A 21699-nucleotide genomic window follows, 5' to 3' on the forward strand; every position below is an offset into this window, starting at 1 on the left:
AGCAAAAGCAGGGCCAAGTTACCTAGGTTTTACATTCTGATGATTTTATCATTTACCTTTATTTTTGAGGTACTTTTACGTGCATGTGTATCAAAATGGATAACTGCATTAATTACTAAAACTAATTTTCACAATTCCCAAAAGGTAGACCTGAATGATCATGTCTTGCTCTGTTACTTTACTAGCTTTACAGTCATGAATCTCCCCTTATATAGCATTTCATGCAATTTCTTGTTGAATGAGTTCCATTATGTGATCTCTGAGTTCAGCGGTTGTTTTTGATACTTGTGGAAGCTTGTTATTAAAATAGATTTGACATGGATGATTTATTGATATAAAGATATGTTTAAGTTCTGAATGTAAATTTTTTTATTTGATAGCTTGTGGTCCAGTACCATCTCCATTTGACTGTTTCCTTGTCAATCGAGGCCTGAAGACACTGCACTTGCGAATGAAGGAGCACATGAAGAATGGGCTTGCAGTTGCCAAGTTTCTTGAAGGAAACCCAAGGGTGGAAAAAGTTATTCATCCAGGTTAATAAGGGTTTAGTTTTAAAATTATCCAGTTTATGTATAACATGTACTCTTCTGTATCATAAACCCTGTCCTGTCTGCACACCTTGCAATGGAAAATTGATTGTCCTTTGCTGTTTCAAATACTGTAATCATTACATTCTCAGAGGTAAGGTAAGAGTTACATTCCTTTGCAGTAGGTCAGAGGTCATTGAGAAAATTGAACATATGCAATTATTTGTTCCCGTTTGTTCCCATTGTTACTAAACAGAAACTTTACAAAACAAAACTATTTTGCTTACCTTAGCATCTATTTACCACAATCATTTTTAAAAATTGATTTTTTTTCTCCTTTGTACCTTTGACATATTGCAAAAGGTACATTACTTCTTTCATCTCTGTGGAGAATTTGTTAATTGGTCTACTGAGTTTGTACTGTATATGGGTAAATAAAGGGTATAACTCTTAAATCTGGAACAAAACTCTTAACCACAGAATGTGTATATTGATCTATTGAGTTTGTATTAGACATGGGTAAATAAAGGACATAATTTTTAACCACAGCTCATTAGTATATTAGTCTATTTATTTTGTATTATACATGGGATAAATAATATACATTGTCTTGTAATGGTGTGATGTGATGTGTTTTGATTTTTATAACGTGGCTTTAACAAGTTTTCAGTCATATTGCTACGATGTCTGCAGTGAGGCAGTTTATAGTGATGTAGCATGATGTCCCACCCAGTCACATTATCCCAACACCAGGCTGACCAGTCCTAACACTAACATCTTAATGCTGAGCGCCAAGCGAGGCAACTGTTAGTACTTATAAGGGAAACAAAATTGCAGTGTGGTTGATGGCAAGTGCTTTATTGCCTGGGTTATCTCACTTAGAAAGGTTTCAATGTTTAATTCTCATAAACACATAATTTTCTTGAACATATTAATCTGGTATTGAATTTTCACATGATTTTAACTTGTTTGCTGTGATAGTGTATGGTTTTGTTTTATATGAAAAACCAAATTTTTTTTTGTATGTTCATAATTTTTGCACTAAGCAAATGACCATATAAATTTAATAATTTGGTATACTGGGTTGATTGGTTGGTAGGTATTTAACAGCAGTTAGGACTGGCTTGGTATTGAATCCACAACCATGAATGTATAGTCTGATTCTCTTCCAAGGGAGCTATTGCAGCTCCCTCAACATGTTTGCCTCCGAGCAGACATTTTATGGAGCACTTGGCAACAGGCTTTTGGGGGCAAATATTTGTATGTCATACCAATCTTATCCATACATGAGAGAATCTACAGAGTTTACCTCTATATGACCTTTAACTTCACCATCATTCTTAGGCAGAATATTCCCTTGTTTGCACATACATAATACTCACCTCATGCATGATACTCACCTAATGTATAATGCTCACCTAATTCATAATGCTCATCTCGTGCCTACTACTCACTTAACGCATGATACTGATCTGATACATGATACTCATCTAAAGCATAATACTCACCTTGTGCATAATACTAACTGCATGCATGATACTCCTCTAATGCATAATACTCACCTCGTGCAGAATACTCACTGCATGCATAATACTTGCTCAAAATGTAAACAGCACTGACGCAGATCAACAATTGCAACAGATGAGGTCTTGAACTTTTGCACATGAATTTTGTCACCCAATCACAAAGTTTACTTTGTAACATGTTTGATTGGCTGAGTGAAAATATAACCTCAAACTCAAGTTTGGACTTTGTGCAGTTTGTTGCAGACATGGCTTCTAACTGCTGGTGTAAACCTTGATTGGAGAATATCATGTAACTGCAGTTCTAGGTCTACTCTGTCCACACTTTGATGCTTGTTTTAAATTGGAAGATACAATATTTTCTGTAATGTTGACTAGGCCTCAAGTCACATCCTCAGCATGAGCTGGCCATGAAACAGATGAAGGGCTTCAGTGGGATGGTCACTTTCTACCTCAAAGGAGGACTCGAGGAGTCCAGAGCATTCCTAAAAAATCTCAAGGTAACCAATGTGATCAAAGAAAAGTTTGCTTGTTTCACACTGGGAATGTAAGGCAGCATCTTAGGGAGTGATTATTATTTTGATATAAAACTTTCAAAGAGTGAAGAATGTAATTTATCAGGAATTTAATTTTCAGTTTTTATTGGAATTATCATTTCATCATGTACATTATGTTATTGTGGCACATATGAGATAATGTCATTTTACAAAAGTTTTAAAATATTTCAATGCAACTTCTTGTTTCATTATATTTTTTTATAGAATGATTTATTCTATGTGCAATCAACACAAAATGTTTTATCATGCAACTTGGCAGTTTTTTTGAAGATTCAAATTTATATGCATGGACAAATTTTAAAGATGAGGAAAATAACATCTATTTATGGAATCCAAGGTCTAGATAGGAATTTAAGGTGGAAACTTTTATTTTCTGGCTTGGAACCATTGTTTTTTTTGGGGGGGGATGGAGGTTGCTGTTTTAAAATTTTGTGAGTTATTCAAAACACAGTCTTATAATAACAGACACAGAGCCATTGTGACATTGATGATGCCTTTTAGAATGTATGAAATGGCAAGATGACAAAGACCAGTTAATAATGTATTTAATTATAAGGTTCTATTTGAGTGAGTACCCTCACAGTAATAAAGTAATGTGACTTTAAACAATGCATGGAACATTCAAAACGTTTATATTGTTCTTTTGTGCCATCATAGTACATCAACTGTGTGCATTGGGAATATGCTTGCAAATTTGGAATGAATGCTTAAAAGATTAAATTGCTTGATTTTAATGCATTAAAAATTTTCATTGGCTTTTAGTTATTTGCTTGCATAGCATGAATCTGCTTATATATAGCCCTGCAGGCAGGACAGTAAATTAAAATTGAATGTATTTGTAAATATTCAAATAAGCAATTGTAACATGAGCCTGTAGAGAATATCCTTGCAGAATCTGATTTTAATCTTGTGTTTGAATATTATCTTTGGTCTGTTTTTAAATGTTTGAAGAGAGAAAGTTTATTACAGTTCCATATTTTGTGGTTATTGCAAAATGATTTATATGTCATTTTGTACATTGCCATGAAATGTTAAATCCTTTCAGTCACTTGTTAGCAGCTTCACTTAACATAATTAGTTGAGATGTTTAGAGTTTAAAATTTAGATTGCAGCTGTGGCCAAAGTTTTTGTTGTACTTTTACAGATCTTCACACTTGCTGAAAGCTTAGGAGGGTATGAAAGTCTGGTGGAGTTGCCGTAAGTTGTTCACTAGCTACCAATCACTGGTTGCATGTTGTTAATGTTTTTCCTACTCCTGAATTGTGGTATATGTTCTAGAGACCTAACTTTTACTTATGTTACCTTATGTGACTAGATGTCAATATGAGGTGGTGCTGTGTGTGATGGCAAAGTACCTGAATAATGTCAATTCCCATTGCTTTTGGATACAGTACATTAACAAAATGTTTTCTCAGGCCAGTAAGACAATTGTACCAGTACAACTTCCTCTCAGTTTTACTCTTCCCAGCAGATCAATAATTATAATTATAATCCAATTAATTATCCATTTTTGTTTATTCTTTTCTTGTTTGATATAGAATGAAATTCAAAATGAAGCTTGCTCTTGGACTGTGCAGTTTTAACAGGCACTGCAAGTGTTACAAATGCCTATAAATACCATTTGTCCGTAAAGGACACAAATGACGATACTAAGTGCAAAGTCACTGGTAAATGTTATGAATACTGGTAAACATCCAGGCATAAATGACAGTTACTGACAATATTAAGTGGAAAGTCACTGGTAGATGTTACAAATACTGGTAAACATCCAGGCATAAATGACAGTTACTGACAATATTAAGTGGAAAGTCACTGGTAAATGTTACAAATACTGGTAAACATCCAGGCATAAATGACAGTTACTGACAATATTAAGTGGAAAGTCACTGGTAAATGTTACAAATACTGGTAAACATCCAGGCATAAATGACAGTTACTGACAATATTAAGTGGAAAGTCACTGGTAAATGTTACAAATACTGGTAAACATCCATGCATAAATGACAGTTACTGACAATATTAAGTGCAAAGTCACTGGTAAATGTTACAAATACTGGTAAACATCCATGCATAAATGACAGTTACTGACAATATTAGGTGCAAAGTCACTGGTAAATGTTACAAATACTGGTAAACATCCAGGCATAAATGACATTTACTGACAACATTAAGTACAATGTCATCCGATCTAGAAATTGGGACATTTATTGGCAGTGTGTGCTGTAGATGGCACAGATCTATGTAAATGTCACAGATGAAATTGAAGAAAGAGTCTGAAACTCAAAGACATGTTTCTGAAAAGTATAAGTTGAAATGAAAAATTAGTCATCTGTCCATTCATCCATACTGAAGTTTTTTTTAGCATTCAGTGGCCTGCATTTTGCCTTGCTTTTACTAAATTAAAGAAAAAATGTCATTTTAATAGTAGTAATACATTTCAAATGAATGACGATAAAACTGAGACCATTCTGATCACAACACAAAGACTTTATCAGACACATCCTTTACCTCAAACAATAAATATCAGTAACACCAACATTAAATTCACACAGTCAGTAGGAAACCTAGGTGTCACTCTGGACAGTACTCTCATGTTGCAACAACATGTCATGAACATATGCAAGGCTGCATATCTTGAGTTGAGACACATCAGCTCAATTCGCAAATATCTTTCAGTTGATGCTGCTAAAACACTTGTATGTTGATTAGTACTTTCAAGATTGGACTATTGTAACTAAGTTCTGTCTGGTTCATCTCAGTATCTGCTCCAGAAACTTCAAAAAGTTCAAAACACAGCTGCTCGGATCATACATAGGGTACCACGATCGGAGCACACCTCCCCACTGCTCTGTACCCTACACTGGTTGTCCATTCAATCCAGAATCAAACACAAAATTTGTTCTCTGTGCTACGTTTCACTGATGGAGTCCAGTCCAACATAACTATCTGACCTCACCCATATGTACACACCAGCAAGATACTTATGCTTGTCTTCTGACAATCGTATACTCATTATTCCCACTATGAAAATGAAGTCATCTGGACAATGTTCTTTTGTATACCAGAGCCCAGCAACGTGAAATGAATTGCCTACTGAACTTAGACACAAAGACACAGTGATTCCATTCAAGAGTGCTCTTAAAACTTACTTATTTCAACTGCTAGAACAAACTTAAAGACCTAATAATGTTCCTTACCTTAAATATTTTCAGCATGTTTTTATGTTTTCTAATTTCATGGTGTTTGTTTTTTGTAATAATATCATTATATATGTTTTTTTATGTTATAGGTGTTGTGTAATGTTGTAAAGCGCGTAGAGCTTCTAAAGATTAGGTGCTATAGAAAGTCCTCATTATTATTACTATTATTGGATTGCTACATCTTTATCTGGTGCTAGTCACCAGTCCAAATTGATTATTCCCTCCTACTTTTAGTAATTTGAGGTCTAAAATGAAAACATTATCCCAGCCTGGGATCTTAATCCACTTCCAACAATTGAAATATCTTTCTACTTTTCCTTTGTTTTCATTATCAGCCAATCATGGATGGATGAACTTGATCCTAAAAAAAACCCCAAAATTATTGCCCTTGATAAACTTAGGTTATGAAAGTTTTAAGCTTACTATCAGCTAAGATTTCATACTATTTTATTATTTTCACCCATTCATGAAATACATTCGTGAATAAATTCATAAATAAGACTATTTGTGTCTTACATTCCTAGATGCATGCTTGTCACTCTTCTTTATGAAATTCTGGAAAGTGTCAGTTTTTTGTAGACAAACATATAGATATATCGGTATGTTGACAGAATTAGAGAGATAATAATCATCCATGTTACATAGCATATGAGAGAAAGATACAGACAGATGGACTGATGGATGCACAGACATGCATTAAAAAGCATACAAAAAACCTGGACAATTCAGGGGTGTAATCAATTGTATTATCTTTGCAAAGGAGCTGATATGATGACATACCAATTAGATGAAAAAAACAATGTTAATCATTAACAATATGACATATACCATAGACTCTGTACTTGCTGAACAGTAATTGTCAAAATTCGTGATATTTACAGTTATTGGGTGGATGGTAAATGTCATAACAAGTGTAAATGGCAAGAAGTTTTCCATTTACAAATTTCAGAGTCACCAGTGAATGTCACGGTGTGATATTTACTGAAGCCATTGCACATGATGTCCCATACAGATGCTGTAAGTGTGTGTGATTTTGACTTTTATTGTAGCTTTAACAATTTTTCAGTCATATCGCTACGATGTCTGCAGTGTGGCAGTTTATAGTGATGTCTAGCACTGGGGCATCATGCAGCAGACATGTAGCATGATGTCCCACCCATTCACATTATCCTGACACCAGGCCAACCAGTCCCAGCACTAACCTCTTAATGCTGAGCGCAAAGTGAGGCAGCTGCTAGTGCCATTTTTATATGTCTTTGATATGACTTGGCCGGGGATCAAACCCTCGACCTCCCACATCCGAGCAGATGCTCTAGCCACTAGGCTACTGGAGCTTTTCAAATGTTCTCAGTTGCACGTATTGTTTACTATCTCAGTCATTGGTGCTGATCGTACATGCTGCTCACAGTTCAGTAATTATCTGTATTTTATTTCACTACTTGGTAGTGCATCCATTCCTGTGTGAACTATGAGATTAACTATGAGATTAAACATTGTCTTAAACCTTTTAGCTCATTGCAGATTGATTATCGTTGCCTCTATACATTCACTGTGTCATTTTAAAGGTTCCATCTTAGACTTATTATGCATCATTAATCTGGCTATTTTAAAGAGAAATTTAAATTAAGTATATTAAAAAAATTTTCCTTTCTTTGAAAGCATATACCATAATGTACTCACTTATATGTTAAGTCTAATTGCAAACAACAAAGATCCTGATCTGCCGTAGCATAATGCACCTCAGATCAAGGTCTATACTGTTCATTCTAAAGATTACTCCTAACAAACTGCACAGACCCGGATCTGCAGGTGCATTATAAGCAAGTATATATAGTACAATAGCTAAGTCACTTTTTACAGCTACAAGTGTATTTTGGTGATTTTGAATACACATACCTTTAAATGGCATTTATTCACTTTATGTCACACCTTGTCCATCCAAATTCCATTGAAGATTACTGTATAAATTCCTCTCAAAATGCTTAATAGCAAATTGAATGATAATGTACTTCGACATTTTGAGGCACAGTCAAGCAAGTTTGGTGATCTCATTTAAACTGGTTCTGTTGTGTGCTATGATGCAAGAGGGAATGAGTCTGCAGTAGGAAAAAAGTTGTGCTACAAACATAAACAGAGACATGACAGTGTCGTCATTTATAAACAAAACCTGGGGAAACACTGGCAGGAAGAAGTTTGCACACAAGTCCATCAAATCTGAGGCAATTATGTAACTTCATTTATCTTTTGTATGGTATGTCATAGCTTTTATTTCAGTTCGTACATAATACCTATTTTTCCCATAGATGTATGTGTTTTCATAAATGTAAAGGACTAGTAAGACGGTTGTTAATTCAGATTAATTTTAGTTAAATTGTAAATCATTCTAACATGTCATTTTGAAGAAAAGTCATATGAAAATACTAAGAATAAAACTTATTGTATGATACTATTCTATCCCTTTCATAGTTGAACATCCATACTGGAGATGATTGAAGATGCACATGACATCTTGTTCCTTGATTCTCCCATGCCTTGTAATAGTTCAATCCAGTATTTATTTTTTTGACCCAGTGTAATGCTGAACTGCCATTGTAAAAGTCCTTAACGATCGACAATTTTCATCTGGAATTTTTGTTATGTCAGTTAATGTGTAGATCACTCAAAAATCATGATAGAATAAACTTTGTTGTAACTATACTACGATTAAATTTAAAAAATAAAATTATTTTGTAAACTTATATCAGTAAATGTGCTTACATGACCGCAATGACTTGTACTATAGAAAGTTTTGAGGGACATAGAAAACATCTTGTTTGTCAGTGTCTGCCCTTCTGTTCAGATTGTTGTGGAGTAATTTTTTGATATTTTGTGTATGTAAAAGCCAGCTCATCTCGGTCAGATGGAATTAAGTATTGTCACTGCCTTTGAAGTCTTAATCTGGAAGGTTTTCATCAGATGTTACACGAGAGGAAATGAAGATCTATATGTGCACAAACAAGTTGGCCACTGATCCGAACAATAAGCATTTATTTTGACAATCAACTCAAGAGCAAAAGATATATACAATTTGGAATAAACACACACAAAAAGACACATGTTTGTGTGTGTGATTTGGATTTTTAATGTTGCTTTAAAAAGTCTAGCACTGGTGCATCACACCACAGACAATTAGCATCATGTCCCACCCAGTTAAAATATCCTGACACCAGGCTGACCAGTCCTAACACTATCCTCTTAATGCTGAGCGCCCAGCCAGGCATCTTCTAGTACCATTTTTTAAAATAAGTCTTTGGTATGACTTGGCCGGAGCTTCGAACTTTCAACCTCCTGTGTCCGATTAGGCCACCGGTGCGATATATACAATTGTTGATACAAGGATTTATTAACACATAAAAGGCATGTACACTGAGGCCTGGTGTTCATAAATTTTGTTCACAACCAAAATCAAACAACAGTAATTGTTGTATTGTATGACTTTTCTTTCTTTTTGGCTTGAAAAACTTAATAAAGCTTGGATTGTATACCAAGCAAAACTTAACTGCAAACATCCAGTGAAAAAGATCTGCTGTTCCATGATGTGTTGGATGATCTGTGTCTATGCAGTTTGTTATGAGTTTACACTAGAAGAAACATCATAGATCCTGATCTGCTGGCGCAGTATGTGATGGCTTATCAGGGTCCAAGTTGTTTGTAGTTGAACTTAAAAGAAAGTATATATATATATATATATATATATATATATAGTAATTTAAATAATGCTAAAACTGATAGAAAATTATGGTAGGAATTGCTAATGGAAGAACAGATAACCAGATGAATGGGTGAATAGATGGTCAGATTATAAAATAAAAGTTATGTGTAATGCATACTTGAACATGAATGCATAATCATCAAGAATATGTGCACTTTTTCTTCAGTTGTCAGGGTTCAGACATCACCTCAATCATTGCATCATTGGATGAAAGTCAGTCACTTATTTGATGGTTACAAGACATTTTAGCAAAGAAAGCTTTGGGCAATTTAACTAAACGAAATACAGCAAAATAATGTGACATCATGTGCAATTATTAACTTCTAATGTTCTGACCAGGTACACTGGTGGTAAAATGTCAGGTGACCCAATGAAAACTCATAGCACCCCTGCATGCATACGTGAGGTTACTATAATGCTTTATCAAAAACAGCAGGCATTGATTTGACCAAACTGAACATAGAAAACTACTTTGTTATATAATACCAGGTTTTATCACATGGTATATATAGTGCTGTAATCTCTCAATAAAACAATTATATATCACAGATTTGCTTAAATATCAGAGCAGAGTCTTTGGGGTAACATAGAAGTCACACTGTGACATGTATAGCAATGTCACATTGCCAAGCCATTGAGTAATGCAGTGTCACATAACAAAGTCACTGAGTACTGCAAATGTCAATCTTTCATATGCATAGCAATGTCTCACAAGCAAGTCATTGAGTATTGCAGTGTCACACAAGCAAGTTGTTGAATAATGCAGTGTCACACAAGCAAGTCATTGAGTAATGCAGTGTCACACAAACAAGTCGTTGAGTAATGCAGTGTCACACAAGCAAGTCATTGAGTAATGCAGTGTCACACATGCAAGTCATTGAATAATGCAGATGCCACTGACTATGCCCCAGCAGCCTAAGTGGATATAACATCCACCTGATAAGGGAGGTTGTGGGCTCAAAACCCAGCCAAATCATACCAAAGACCTATAAAAATTTTCCTAGCAGCTGCCTCACTTGGTGCTCAGCATTAAGAGGTTAGTGTTAGGACTGGTCGGCCTGATGTCGGGATAATGGTGAAAGGATGCGACATGATGCAACATGCAGTGTTGCCCCCTACCCTCATGTGGGCTTCAGGGACCCCAAAATTTTAATTTAACCCCCAGTTTTGATGGCAAAGTTTTTTTAATACTCAGTCTGACCCCTAATTCTGACACCTAGGAATACACTGCATCTTTGGCATGATGCCCCACCACTAGACATCACTATAAACTGCCACACAGCAGACATCATAGTGGTATGACTGAAAAATTGTTAAAGCTATGTTAAAAATCCAAATCACGTGCACACACACAGATGCCACTGTGATGTGTATGGCAATATCACACAATAAAGTCAGTGAGTAATCGAAATGTCTCAGTGTAACATGTGCATATCCATCTGACATCATGGCAAACTCATTAAGAAATACAAAGTTGTTGCATTATTTAATGACGTTTAAACTGATATTCATCAGATATGAAATTTCTTTAATAATACAATATTATTTACCTCATGGAATAACTTTTATTATCATATTAACACACAAGAGCCTCTGTATGTCTACTGCAGATCATTGATGACCCATGCCTCAGTGCCACCTAATGAAAGGGAGCAATTACAAATCTCAGACAGCTTGATTCGACTCTCAGTTGGAATTGAGGATGAAGAGGATCTTATAGAAGACCTGGATCAGGCATTAAAGGCAGCAGTAAGTCCCATTTATCTCATAGTCTCTTTAAAGGCATCAGTAAATTCAACACACAGTTCTCGTTTATCATATATATTCTCTTTAAAGATTGCAGTAAGTTTGACACAGTTCTCATTTATCATAAAATCTCATTGTTAGAGCAAATGCTTTTTTGGAGCAGACAAGCATCATATGATGGAATAATTATCACAACACCATTAAGTGATGGAATCATTATCACAACACCATTAGGTGATGGAATCATTATCACAACATCATTATATGTGATGTACTCATTATCACAACACCATTAGGTGATGGAATCATCACAACACCATTCGGTGATGGAATCATCATCACAACACCATTCGATGACTGATACTCAGGTGATATAAACAGTGTGTGTGACTGAATCATGATCTGTGACAGATCAGTTTTCCTGAGGATTTAGGATAGTAGGAGTGGTAGAATTAAATGCAAAATACTGTCCTTCGCAATTTAATCATTTCAACATCAACAACAGAAATTAAAGCAAGTCATTTTAACAATGTAAGCTTCAGATATACATCTGGTGTCACTGCTTGATTACTCAGATGTACATCTGGTGTCACAGTCTGATAACTCATTTACATATCTGGTGTCACAGTCTGATAACTCATTTATATATCTGGTGTCACAGTCTGATAACTCATTTACATATCTGGTGTCACAGTCTGTTAACTCATTTACATATCTGATAACTAAGATACATATCTCATGTCACCGCCTGATTACTCGGATGTACATCTGGTGTCACAGTCTGATAACTCATTTACATATCTGGTGTCACAGTCTGATAACTCGTTTATATATCTGGTGTCACAGTCTGATAACTCATTTACATATCTGGTGTCACAGTCTGTTAACTCATTTACATATCTGATAACTAAGATACATATCTCATGTCACCGCCTGATTACTCGGATGTACATCTGGTGTCACAGTCTGATAACTAAGATACATATATCATGTCACTGCCTGATTATTCAGAGATACATCTGGGGTCACATATAACTCAGTAACATATTTGGTGTCATAATCTAACAAATCATTTACATATCTGGTGTCACTGCTTGATTTACTCAGTTATACACCTAGTATCACTGTCTGATTTCTTTCTAAACATATATGGTATCATTTTTTTGTATCACCTCGGGTATGTATATTTTAATTAATAAATTCACATATCTTGGACCCAAACCTAAGACAAAAATATTATGTACTTATGCAAGAGTGTGGTATGGGTATGATTGCAACAAAATCTAGCTTTTACTTTTCTGTTGAAACTCCATTGAGATGTCCTATGTATTAAATTTAGATGTTCATTAAATTGTATTGATGCAGATTAAGACAGTGATACCAGATGTATATTAATGACATATCACAAAGGGGCAGAACTTTGTGTTGACAGGGGAAATTAAGTCACTATTTTACAGATGTTTCCTAATATAACATTAATAACTGACCCTGTTATTGGATTATAACACACTGAGTTTACTTAATATTTTAGTGTGTTTTCATGCAGCATTTTGTCCACATTTAACACTGTATGAAGTTGTTGATGGCTTTGTTAGTGAATTTAGTTTGGCATAGACCTAAGGAGAAACAGACTTCAAAAATTAGTTTGTTACAAATAAAAGCTTTTTAAATATAGAAAATCAGTGCAAATGTCCAAAATGATATTGTTAGAAAATTTATAATTTCAGGACATCAGTTTATTATATCGTGAAATGAGTTGATTTAAATACTTGAAAATGATTTCCTCAAATGATGTTCTCCATACAGGATAAAATGAGTTTAGTCTTGTCACCCATTACAAGTAAGGTAACGTAGTGTATTTACTCTCTCATGCCATGTTCATGGGCAAAACTTATTTTTCATGTAGAATTTCAATAAAGGTTTCATTAAATTTCTCATCTTCTGATCTTTTTGGCTTTTTGTTGCTGTTCAAAATTTTCTGTTTCATTTAGTTTTTGTTCCTGATACCAATTTAAAAAATTGTATTGCCTGGTCAGAATGTTGTATAAAGAGCATTGCCCCAGCTAAGAAGTATAACTAGATTGATGAAGAAGAAGAAGGTGCATAGATTCCTTGTTTGTTTCATCATTGATGGCACTACAACGGATGGTAGGATACAACCCTGCACCCTTCTATCATTAGTTTTACTCACTAACAACTGAACCACCATGAGTGTAGATATGTTGGCAGTAAATGAAATGAAAATTAAAACTGTAACTTTACTAAATTTACTTTGGAACATATCTTTATGAGAGTGATTTTTTTTCTCAGTAAATAAGTTGATTGTCTTTCATATCATACATATAATAATATTTTGGCAAAAAGACTTTACTTGAGATGTCAAAAGTTTTGGAAAATTCTACAGGGTACCCGTCAATTCTAAAGATCGGTTTCCCAGGTACCCGATCAAATGGAAATTAATTTAAGTGTAAGCCTGAACTACTTGGTTGTATGTTCACACCCCAAGAGAGATATAATCATAACTTATTACTAAGTCGCAAAAAGCGTAATCTGAGCATAAAAAGAGCACTCTGTATATTACATGCCATAATGACAGAGAAAGGTACATATTTATTTTATTTAATGTACATTTATATTTGCTTCTTACCTGGATCAGCAGTTAACATTTTGTCACAAATCGACTAATTCCATGGGGATTAGTAATTACTACAAGAGTATGGAGTGCGGGGACATAAAAGAAATGGAGAAATTATTTACTATGCATAACACTCACTTTAACTAGTCTATATGTCTACAGTAACTTTCGCTAATAGTTGTAGAGTCCTTAAATGTTGACTGTTGTAGTATCCTCGACCTGCCATGGTTTGTCATTTAACAAAGGTCTGGTGCAGCATGTTTTAAATTTAACAAAATCCATTTCCTCTAACATTTTTCAGCCATATAACGTCCAACAGTCACATTGATACAGCCGTTTTGGTCATGATATTTGGTGCCATTTATTTTCAATTTAGACCGGACTGCTACTTATGTAGTATCACAGTAGAATGAATCTGTGACAAGTGGTATCACATTCAAGAATCCCATCTGTTTTCTTGTAACTTTTTCATTTAAAAGTAATGCATAAATTACCTTATTTACACATATGGTCAATTTTTATTAGATATTTTTCAGCATTATTAAATAACAAAGATTTCTCTTATATTTAAATATTTCAGTGAAAAATTTCATTCCAAATAGTTGTCCGTTTCGTTCATTTTTTTCCTAACATGGTATTAGAAATGCATATTATGGTAACCAAATTTTTGTGTTGCTTTTGATGTGACAAAAATATCTGTCGGGTTTCCCACTAATAAAAAATAGTCTAGTAATCAAACATGAACAGCGCCCCTAAGTTAAACAGCTAATAGTCGCTCCAGAGACAAAAACTTGAGGAAAAAATGATGTTAGTTAAACTGGATCTTTATATTGTGCATTCTTTTATTTGAATTGTAGTACTTATTTAAATTTTATTTGGTCAAATATTTCTTAATCAGTACTTACTGTTGCTGTTGACGAAAGGTGCTGGCCTAGTTAATAGCATCAGGATCTCAAAACAAGCCCATTGAAGTTGCGAGAAAAATGGCATATGAACCATGGACAGGCACAAAGTTAGGACGGTCTAGTTTTAAATAACAGCATTGAATCTTAAATTGGTCATGCGAGAAAGGAGTAAAGTGTCCTCCTTTGTATAGTACATGTATGATAAGTAAATTGTAAGCAGCTATACAGCCTGTGATGATGAATAAATGTGCACACGACATGAGCCTTGAATCGTAATCATTATTCTGTGTCTAGATCTGAACTTGGAATACTTTTTTTAACAGGTACCCGGTTGTTCATTTTATTACCCAGGTTATTATTAATGGGCGGGTATTCAGGTACCCATTGGCATCTCTATTGCTTGACAGATGAATAACTAGACATATAGATAAATAACTAGACAGATAGATAAATAACTAGACATATAGATAAATAACTAGACAGATAGATAAATAACTAGACAGATAGAAAATTAGAGAGCTAGATAGTCTTATATAGATAGGTAGTTAGATACATAGACAGACAGACAGAGAGACAGATTATGCTTGAAAACAGGAAGACCAGTCATATTAATCATAGACAATGATAGTTATGGATATATGTCAAATAACCAAATCCACCTGGGAACTTCGGTTGCAGAATGATTATTGCATTAGCAGGATGTATGAAGGCATTGGCAAATTTGATGCTTGGCTGAAATATATTGCTAATAATTGATGAATACAGTACATATAATGTTAATGTATTATAAAATTACATTGATAAAACCATTGCATATACAAGGAACGGGAAGTCAGTAATTACAAAATTATAGGTAAGATGTTACCTTCTTGCAGGGGGCCCTGAGTGGCCGAGTGGTCTAAAGCGCTCTCCGTTATGGATCACTGCCATCTCACCTCTGTCTGCATAGGTTCGAATCTTGGATTCGGCCAATGTGGGTATGTGAGAAAGCTTGCCAGTAGCTTCTCGAGGGTCGGTGGTTCTTTCCGTGGATTTCTCGGGTTCTTCCTCCACCATTAATACTGGCCGCCAAGTATAGCCTATCGTGTGCTGAAAAAATGACGTTAAACCCTACAACAACAACAACAACCTTCTTGCAGATATATTCAGATTGCTTGCTGACCACTTTCCTAAATGGCTTGCATTCCTCTGTTTATCCATCACTTTCAGTATCTATGGCACACCAGACCATGTTAATCCAATAATTCCATTTTAGGTAAATTAGTGATTTACCTATTTTTTCTTCCAAGCTGAACATTGAAGAATGTAAATCCTAATATTCCTTGCAAAGAACAAGCATGCTTGCATTGATATATATATATAGTATTACACCTTTCAGTCCTCGGAGCCAGAATTTCTTAAATTTTTATGATTTTCATGTTTCCCAATATGCTTACAAGGGTGGCCCCTGGTGACTGAGCAGTGGTATAAAATGCTTGCCTTTACTGATCATTGCCATCTCACCTTTGTCCATGTAGGTTCATGTCTTGGGCTCAGCCAATGTAGGTATACAGTATGCATGATAGCTTGCCAGTAGATTCCTTTGGGTTAGTGGTTCTTACTGGGGTTTTCCCAGGTTATTCCTCCACCAATTATACTGACTGCCATGTATAGCCTATCTTGTGCTGAGAAATGGTGTTAAACCCCAAACAGCAACAACCATAGAGATCTAAGTAGATCTTTTCTTTTTTCTCCTTCATAATATATTATATGTTTAGGGTTTCATTACACATCAGCACAATCTTGGCTATATACATACATGCAAATCATTATGCTTTTGTCATAGTCATTATGCGTTTTTCACCAGATTACATTTACTGCAAGTCTACATATAGATTACACTTGTTTTGCTACATTAAAGAATAAAATGAAGCAATCAAAATTGCTTCTGTCATTTTATTATTATCTCTTTAATTCCACTCGTAAATTTGAGAATATTCTTTAAAAGAAAGGGACTGCTGTGTAAGAATAGCATAAGAGTATTTTCCTTATTTGTTATTTATAGAAACTGTATATGTCCCATTTAGAAGAAAACGGACTGGTTCAGAAGTGAACCAGTCTTTGTTTTTCAAGAAAATGGCACCAGATGTTAAGTGAGATGCTTTTTGGTGTGATTTCGGATGTTGTACTTTAGAGGAGATGGATCTTTTCAAACTTCTAAACTTGTCAGATCAGAAAAAGTGAAGAATCAACTATACTTTACAAACTTTAAAAGAAGAATATGAGAATAATATAATACATCACTCTGAGCACCTGACCATGATAATTGCATAATTCCAGTTCACGGTCATTCAGCGAAACAGAATTGTGGGATGCATCCCAGATTGAACTTCAATATGGAATGCAATTCAGATGCACAGCATTATGGGATGCATCCCCGATGCAACAGCATTATGGGATGGATCCTCGATTTAACAGCATTATGGGATGCATCCCTGATTCACAGCATTATGGGATGCATCCAAGATGAAGCAACATTATGGGATACATCACAGGTGTAACAACATTATGGGATGCACCCCAGATGCACAGCATTATGGGATGCACCCCAGATGCACAGCATTATGTAGTGCATCCAAGATGAAATAGAATTATGGGATGCATCCCAGATGAAACAGAATTATGGGAGACATCCCAGATGAAACAGAATCAAGAGACACATAGCAGATGAAACAGAATTATGGAATGCGTCCCAGATCAAAAAGGTTGCCTCCATTAGTCACCTCTTACAGATTGTTGGAAGGTACATCAGGCCTATTCTACAATGAGACTACAGTGGGAATCTTCTTGATAATGGAACAAAGACAATATTTAGTCTATAGCTGTTAATATAATTTGGTATTTTTTGTTGTTTAATAAATGTTTGCTGTTATTCCAGATACACTTATCTTGTCTGGACAATCAAAACCTTTCATTTAAGAAGAAATCAGATTAATATTGGCAATTCTTCGTATTTATTTATTATAAATCATCCAGATTTCATTGGTCTTTTTTCACTATTACATGTACAATAAAACCCGTCTTGAAAGACCACTGCTATGAGAAACCACCTTTCTTGAAAGACCACTGCTATGAGAAACCTCCTGTCTTGAAAGACCACAGCTATGAGTATCCACCTCACTTGAGAGACTAGCTTTTCAATGCAATGATTTACTGATTATAGAGTATTGTGACCTGAAATGACAGATCATTTTTGGGGGGACCAAAAGTGTGGTCTTTTAAGACAGTTTCCACCGCATCATCGGCCACATCCAAATGAGATTAAACTTGATTATTTTATATAACAAGTAATAATTTTTGTACAAGAAATTACTTGCATAGTGGTAAGAAATATCTCACTTTTTACAGGGATGACATTTATTGGTACAGAATCAATTAGAAGGAAATGTGTCGAGAAGAATTTTTAATTATGTTTATTCTTCTGTACTATTCTGTTTTTCATTTACAGGTTCAGCTTTGATGATGCTTGTCTTCTATGTGTCTTCTAGAACAAGCAACAATAAGCATTCAATATGGCAAAAGAGCATATCCAGCTGTCATCTTAAGTCCAGGCTATCACACTTTCAGTTTTATATGCATTTTCATGTACAGTATTCTAGAGTTGGGTACCACCAACAATTTTGTAATGAAGTATACAACAGTGCTTTTGAACATTCTGTGATAAGTACCATAGTATGCCACAGTTATAATTTGGACCAATAATTTAATTTTATTTGGGTGGGGGCTTAGAATTTTTAAAAGCAATTATTGATATCTAGTATCTTATGATACATTAAAAATGATTGCATAAGTTTGTCATCTAAACACTGCAACTTAAGCGGGTTGATTCAGCCTACAGTATAGCTGGTAACATGTCAAAGACATTGTGCTGACACTTGAGAGGTTTTTGGCAACAAGTGGGAAGTGCTAAAGTCTCCAATCCATTGCTAAACTATGATATATAGTAGATAGAAGGTACTTAATTATTTTGAGTGAGACACCACAGCCAGTTCTGTACCTACATGTATATCTTTCTACCATTATTTGTTCTATTCCCTTATCCCTTGCTTCATAGAAAGATTTATATAAAAAAAATTGCATTATATTGATTGACGTAAATCCTGAATTATAATGTTTCAAACTTTTCCATTTGAATTTTATGTTCGGCTCCTGAATTTTGATATTTACAGACTGACGGTGGAAAAAATGTGTCGAGATAAAAGAAACACTTTCTTCAATCAACATTTACAATGAGAAAATTTAAGTATTAATGATTCAATGGATGCATGATCATATTAAGGAATCAGAATTTTGGATTGTTCATTTACAAGTTTCATGCAAAAATATCATGTCCAAATTATCCTAACCCACCCACTGTACACCTTCCACCACAGCTTTGCCCTGGACCTACAAGGGGTTTAGGCATATCACTTGACCCCCAGCCTACTTTAAAGTATTGTGGGTTTTCCTAACTTTCACCCATGTGAGTGGGATGCCAACACATGTACAAGGCATTTGTCACAGAGGGCCAGTAAAAATAAAATATACCGACTCGAGAAAGAGAAAATATTCAGTGGACTTGAGGCAGTGAAAAAGAGAACAAAAGCTGTCCTAAAAATATTAATATGATTCTCAGTCCTATAATGGAATCCTTGTACTTAAAATTAACAAATGATCCAAAATAATTGAAAAATGTTATTAATTCTTTATTTTTAATCAGAAGTTTTTACAAAATTTGAATTTGGACAAAATTTTTTAAACAGCATCCCCTTTGGCTGCTATATTTGCATATGTGACATGTGTTAGACATGTGATTAAATATTCATAAATATAATTATTTTTGTAATTGTCAAAATTAGTTGGTCAAAATTACAGCTATTTTTTAAATTTTTATTACTGATTTTTGAAAATATTGTCGTAAAAGGTAAAAAAAATATGCCCTTGATATAAAATTTGTAACAAAATTATTCAGGAGTTTCTGAACATTCCTTACTGATGCAAAACTTCTGAAGTACTGGTATTGTGGAACATTACAATGGTACATACCACCAGGAAAAAAATACCATTGTAAACTGGTTTGCTGGTGATTTTCGTTTTTGCACACCTCAGTAAAATTCACATATTTGTTTGAATAAACCACTTTTATAGGAAAATGCATTTTTGAGATATACATTAAATTATTACTTCCTGTTTACTGAAATATTTTAATATTTTTTACCTGCATCAAATGATCTGGTATTTTCATATATTTAAAGCTATATAATTAACCTTGTTTCTTGTGAAATAGATCTTGAATTAATTCTGCAGTTCAGTTTTTTCTCATTGGTTTCTTAAGTGCATTTATTATGTTCATTTATATTTGGATTAGTCCATAAATTACAAAAGGGCGTTATGCAGATGTGAATATAGATATAAAGAGACAGAATAATGTATTTCTTAGTTTATCTCTTTCTTATGTGTGTTTTTTTTACATGCAGAAATCTTTTTAAGTTAGAAATATTTCTATGCAAATCCTGTACGTAACAAAGAGGTTTATTATAAAATACTGCTTCTGTGTATACCTGGTTTGAGGGATTGTGTACAAGGTTTTGTGCAGTGTGTATTTGTACGGAAGAGATCTTTTTAAAAAATAGAGCTTATAGCCAAAATAATTATATTTTTGCATACTGCAGCCCTTGATGGCACAGATAGTGATTATAGCCAAAGTAATTATAATTTCATATACTGTAGCCCTTGATGGCACAGATAGTGATTATAGCCAAAGTAATTATAATTTCATATACTGTAGCCCTTGATGGCACAGATAGTGATTATAGCCAAAGTAATTATAATTTCGCGTACTGCAGCCCTTGATGGCACAGATAGTGATTATAGCCAAAGTAATTATAATTTCGCGTACTGCAGCCCTTGATGGCACAGATAGTGATTATAGCCAATTTACATTTTTACAACTGCTATCCTGCAAGAAATATTTCACTGTATACATTTTTTATGTGTGCTTATTAGATGGATTGGTGATAACCTATTGATTAAACAAATTTTGTTTTGTGTTTGCATAATCAAATTGTTCTTTTTTAAATCTGTATTCAAGGCAGCTATAAACTTAGTCCTGTAATTGATAAGGTGTATGAACTTAGTGATAATTGCTATCGGAATGGGTTAGATGTTACTATCCTGATGGATTAGGTTTATTATCCTGATGGATTAGGTTTATTATCCTGATGGATTAGGTTGTTATCCTGATGGATTAGGTTGTTATCATGATGGATTAGGTTTATTATCCTGATGGATTAGGTTGTTATCCTGATGGATTAGGTTTATTATCCTGATGGATTATGTTGTTGTCCTGATGGATTAGGTTTATTATCCTGATGGATTAGGTTTATTATCCTGATGGATTAGGTTGTTATCCTGATGGATTAGACTTATTATCCTGATGGATTAGGTTTATTATCCTGATGGATTAGGTTATCCTGATGGATTAGGTTTATTATCCTGATGGATTAGGTTGTTATCCTGATGGATTAGGTTGTTATCCTGATGGATTAGGTTGTTATCCTGATGGATTAAATTTATTATCATGATGGATTAGGTTTATTATCCTGATGGATTAGGTTGTTATCATGATGGATTAGGTTGATATCACGATTGATTAGGTTTATTATCCTGATGGATTAGGTTGTTATCATGATTGATTAGATTTATTATCCTGAAATTAAACATGGAGTATACAGTAAATTGGTTTTTTTTACTGGATGCTGGTTATCTGAACCCTTTTGAAAGTCATAACTAATGGATTGTAACCTGTTATCGCAACCTTTTATAAAAAGATAATAT

The 21699-nt window shown here is 34.3% G+C and overlaps 1 protein-coding gene across 3 annotated transcripts in view; it reads left to right on the forward strand.

Moving 5' to 3' along the window:
* Positions 1 to 20910, forward strand: part of LOC149807493 (cystathionine gamma-lyase-like) — a 56969-nt gene extending 36059 nt beyond the window's left edge. For 2 of the 3 annotated variants that reach the window (XM_089967175.1, XM_089967183.1), the window contains 5 exons: positions 381 to 533; positions 2429 to 2550; positions 3752 to 3804; positions 11169 to 11307; positions 18332 to 20910. In XM_089967175.1, the coding sequence (XP_089823301.1) occupies positions 381 to 533; positions 2429 to 2550; positions 3752 to 3804; positions 11169 to 11307; positions 18332 to 18343 (479 nt within the window). In that variant the 3' untranslated portion in view covers positions 18344 to 20910. Of the gene's footprint in view, positions 1 to 380; positions 534 to 2428; positions 2551 to 3751; positions 3805 to 11168; positions 11308 to 18331 lie in introns of those variants that run through there. The other variant, XM_089967193.1, reaches the window with a different exon arrangement.
* Positions 20911 to 21699: the final 789 nt, after the last annotated feature.

This window comes from Sinohyriopsis cumingii, chromosome 1 (assembly GCF_028554795.1).
Source record: "Sinohyriopsis cumingii isolate HCF-2022 chromosome 1, ASM2855479v2, whole genome shotgun sequence".
NCBI classification, from domain to species: domain Eukaryota; kingdom Metazoa; phylum Mollusca; class Bivalvia; order Unionida; family Unionidae; genus Sinohyriopsis; species Sinohyriopsis cumingii.